Here is a 5,055-nt window from a genome sequence, read left to right as displayed (position 1 = left end):
ATTATATTTATATATATATAAAATTTTTCATTTTCTTTTCCATCTTATTCAACGATTATTCATTTTTTATATATGGAGGATAGGAAAGGGTAATCACAAATATTATTTGAAATTGAATAATAATGATTCATATTGTTTATCCTGTAATAATAATTAAAAAAGATTTTGTTGATTAATTTAAGGAAACATTTGGAGAATAAGGTGAAGGAGAAGAGACGTTGAACAGACAGAACCGAATACACATACTCCAAAGCCAAAAGACTTTTGGCTTGAGGCTTGTGATGTGTTTGAAGTACCGTCGCCGGAAGCTTACAAACACCGACGCCGTGTTGTGACATCTTATTATGCCAAGCGAAACTTACGGTCTCGCTAGATCGTTAATTTGCGATCCGGTTTTACGACGCCTAGTTTGCAAGCTTTCGAGAGGAACAGAAGAGGGTTTTCCACTTCTCTAACTGCGGGATTGATACCCCCCAGTAAATAGATAAATGATATTCCTTTCATTTTTTCAAAGCATTCAATAATAATAATAATAGCCCAATTCGTTTAACGATAAACCAAACCTTTTGTCATTTTATTTTTCTCTTTTATTTTTAGTAAAAATAAAAACTTGATAAATTCTCTCTTATTTTTCTTTTTCTTTTTCTTTTTTAAACGAAATTAAATCGAGCAGTGAAAATAATTGTATTTGGGTAATTTAATAAGACAATATATAGTGTTTACAGTGGAGTTTCTCTTGAAATATGAAAACAAAAAAAGTAGATCGATTTGGATCAACGACGAACTGGTGGTTTTCTTATCAATTTCTAAGATAAAACTTTACTCGTTATTCTCTAAGCTCACAACTATCATCTTCGTTTTATTCATTTTTATTCTCTAATTACATTATGTTTGAGAGAGAGAAAAAGAGAGAGAGAGAATGAGAAAAATAAAAAGAAGATCAATTGAAAAGTATCCAAAATTTTGTGTACTATGTCAGTGCATTTAAAATTTTTATTTGAAACGTCAACATCGGAACGTAACATTGACCTTTTCCTCTCTCTCTCTCTATCTCTCTCTCGTTTCGAATGTCACCATCATAAGGGAAATTATTTCCCGTATTATTTCGGTTTATTTGTTTAGACAAAATAACGATATATACACACACCATAGTCGATTGTAACTAAATTGTGTGTGGCAAATCGATTTGATATATATATATGTATATATATATTTGGTCAATGATGATTTTCTTCTTCGCGCCTGATGATTGATAAACAAACGTATTATTCGTAATTATAAATTTCGCTGTATATAATTGTAATAATAATTAACGATTACTCTGCTAGCGTAATCGAGAAAAGAATTAACGTCGTTTAGAAATACGTATCAAAATATTACGAAACATCACAACCGTGAAGGGGAGAGTGTATTCCAATGTTTCATTTTTTTACAAAAATTAAATATATAAAATAGAAATTAATTTAAATATATATTAATTTTATTTAATTTTATATCCAACGAGAGAATTATTTGTCAAATAATTTATAGTCATTTTCTGAACTATCTTCTCAACTTATTTCAAATCTCGTTCTATCATGTGACGACGAGAACTTAACAAGTCATTCGATTCTTATCGATTACTAGTACAGTAAACGAAAACCTATGAGTATCGATCGAGAACAAGAACCAGCGATAACCCACATTACCCGTCCGATTCATTTCAAGACGAAATAAGAGAAAGATTTATCTGTTTAATTATACTAATAGATGCGTTTGACGAATACGAAAGACAAGAAACTATCATATAGGAACGGAGAAACCGAACAAATAAGAAATTCATTCCGCAATACAAGAAGATCGAAGATAGCGATACTGTCCCATCGAAAAGACGTAAATGGATTATGATTGCGAAATTTTCAAAAGTCATGACCTTGACTTTTCTTCACGAGCTTATTCCACCACACGAGCATGATAAGAATACGAAAATGAAATTATTCGACAGATTGGATCGTCGCAATTCGAATGCAAAACTTCAATAAAAAACTGATGAAAGATATTTAATATCTACATATAAATGTGTACATGTAAATATATACGTGTAAGATGAATGAATAATTATCTTCGATAAATTATTCTCCTCTAAACTACATAAACATATAATATATTATATCTGTTACTGTCAAAGCCGAAAATCAGACATTACTAGTAAACCCTCGGCATTACTATGAATGTGAAGAGCCTTCAGACGAAGTTGGAAAATAAGACTTTTTGGAGAGTTTTTCTTAGGCATCGAACATAATACTTTGATATTTTATAGAATATCAAATTACTATTTAAACAACGTTGAAAAGAATACATTCTCAGATTCAGACACACGCAGCCATAAGATCACACAATATCAGAGAATGCAATGCTGTAAATTGTACAACTTTGCCATTTCTTTGAAAAGTTTCGGTAAATATTTTTTTTACTAAAAGTGAATAAATTTTAATGAAACTTATATTAAATTAAAGTACACTCTTTTATCTACACGTAGAATACAAATTTGAGTTATAAATCAATTTGCGAAGGTTCAAAAAATGGCAAAGAAAAGTTGGCGGATTAGGCATTGTTCACATTGCCTAAGGCCAGGCATTGTTAGCATTGCCGGGGGAGGTTTGGAACCTAGGCCGGTAATGTTAACAATGCCTGGTTTTAGGCATTATTCACATTGCCTAATCCGCCAACTTTTCTTTGCCATTTTTTGAACCTTTGAAAATTGATTTATAACTCGATATGGTACTCTACTTGTAGATAAAAGTGTGCACTTTAATTTAATATAAAAATCATTAAGATTCACTTGCTTTAAGTATAAAAAATATTAGCAGAAACTTTTCAAAGAAATGGCAAAGTAGGAAAAATTTGCAGCTTCGCATTCTTTGCCATTTTATGAACCCTTGCAAATTGATTTATAACTCGAAGAGATACTCTACGCGTAGCCAAAAGTGTGCACTTTAATTTAATATAAAAATCAATAAAATTCGTTTGCTCTAAGTATAAAAAATATTTGCCGAAACTTTTCAAAGAAATTGCGAAGATGCACTATTTACAGTATTGCATTCTCTGACATTTCCTGAACTTTACATGCTAAATTTATAACTCGATATGGTATTCTACGCGTAGACAAAAGAGTGTACTTTAATTTAATATAAGTTTCAGTAAAATCAATTCACTTTTAGTATAAAAAATATTTGCCAAAACTTTCTAAAGAAATGGCAAAGTAGGAAAAGTTTACAGCATTGCATTCTCTGACATTTTCTGAACCTTTGCAAATTGTTTTATAACGCGGAAAGATACTCCACGCGTAGACAAAAGAGCGTACTTTAATTTAATATAAAAATCATTAAAATCCATTTGCTAAAAGTATAAAAAATATTTAGCGAAACTTTTCAAAGAAATAGCAGAGTTGTACAATTTACAGTCATTGCAATCACTTATAATTCTTTGAAAGTTTGTGTAAATATTTTTTATACTAAGAGTGAATAGATTTTATAGGAAACTTATTACTTATACCGGCTTTGACGGTAACATATCTAATAAATTTCTTTAAATGCGTATATATATAAGTACCCTAATTATTATAATCTGTAATATATTAATCGATTTCATTGAGATAAAAATGATAAACTCACTCCGGTGACAGGAATGACGTGGGAAACCATTCTGGTCCTGTCCTGTGAGGAATAGTTCATAAAGATGTTCGCCGCCGTGGCTGCATTTACACGATGCTGCTCGACGAAATCCTCCCAATAAACGGAAAGACCCTCCACAGTTGCAGTTAAATCGTACCGCTCTTTTCCTTCCCTTAACTCTCTCTTTTTCTTTTTCGATTAATTATTTTTAATAAAAAATTCAAACATCGATAGAGGGGACACCTATTTTCCTTGTATTTTTTCTTTTTCTCTTTATCTACTCTTTTTTTTTTCAATCGCAATCTCAACAACTAATATTCAAGCTGATTAAAATTTTTTTCAACGTACGAAAGTTTAATCGACTAGAGAAAAATATATATATAACAAAAGAAAAGAGCCCCATGCGAGTAATCGATGTTACAGAAAATTCAAATTTTCCCGGGCCGCGAATCTCTCCGTTGATTAATCGTCAACGCGATTGTCACTTGTATTTATTTTTTCTTTTTCAAATTCCTTCTTCGGGAATTGCTACAAAGAAGTCACGATCACATTGGTCGTTGACCTGTAAAAAAGAAACATAAGAATTCTCTTTTAAGATTATTTTACATGATCCACGCATTTGTATCTCGTAATAATACTATTGTATTATAAATTTGTACGCTATATTACTCACAAAAGAATGAAAAAGAATATGAATATTTTTTAATAAATTATTAATATATATTATATATATTATATATAATAATATCTAAGTACGTTAATGTAAGTAAAAAATAATAAAAATAATTTACTATAAATTATTAATATATATTATATAAAATATATATAATAATATCTAAGTACGTTAATGTAAGTAAATACAAGGCAACATATTTAAATGCATATCATTTGTATATGCATTCGTATGTGCATTCGTAGATGCACATTCGTATGTGCATATCGTATATGCATTCGTATGTGCATTCAAATGTGCATATAGAATTTTGACGGGAGAATCTTTTCGATGTTAGTTGTGATTATGAGATGAGGGGGTGTAAGAGGTGAAGGAGGAGGAGGTGGTTGTGGGTGGGTGGGTGTTAGATTGAAGTGTAAGAGAGAACGAGAGTAGAAACGATGAAAGAGAAAGAGAAAAAGAGAAATATAGGCGTTCGTTGAACGCATACACGTACGTTAACAGCGCATGCCCGCACGAAGTTGTCGACCGAGCCATTTGTGCCCGGACAATCGATCGTTTCCGACGTTTCTCCAACGCGTTAAACTCGTTTCCGGTCCGATTTGCTCTCCTCCGCAACGTGTGTCGGCGTTGGCCAAGCATACACATACATATACACATATAAATATATATATATACATATACAATACATTGATTTGTTGGATACTTTTCGTTTCGTATCTCGGAAAC

At 31.1% G+C, this 5,055-nt stretch overlaps 1 protein-coding gene across 3 annotated transcripts in view; it reads right to left on the bottom strand.

Moving 5' to 3' along the window:
* The window catches only part of LOC106788362 (fork head domain transcription factor slp1-like), a 24,443-nt gene that overhangs the window by 15,648 nt on the left and 3,740 nt on the right, over positions 1-5,055 (bottom strand). For all 3 annotated transcript variants that reach the window (XM_014751543.1, XM_014751544.1, XM_014751545.1), the window contains exon 2: positions 3,654-4,215. In XM_014751543.1, the coding sequence (XP_014607029.1) occupies positions 3,654-3,713 (60 nt within the window). In that variant the 5' untranslated portion in view covers positions 3,714-4,215. The remainder of the gene's footprint in view (positions 1-3,653; positions 4,216-5,055) is intronic.

Source organism: Polistes canadensis, unplaced genomic scaffold (genome assembly GCF_001313835.1).
Source record: "Polistes canadensis isolate GaletaPanama2010 unplaced genomic scaffold, ASM131383v1 scaffold_137, whole genome shotgun sequence".
In the NCBI taxonomy this organism is placed as follows: domain Eukaryota; kingdom Metazoa; phylum Arthropoda; class Insecta; order Hymenoptera; family Vespidae; genus Polistes; species Polistes canadensis.
This window is presented reverse-complemented; position numbering and strand designations above follow the sequence as displayed.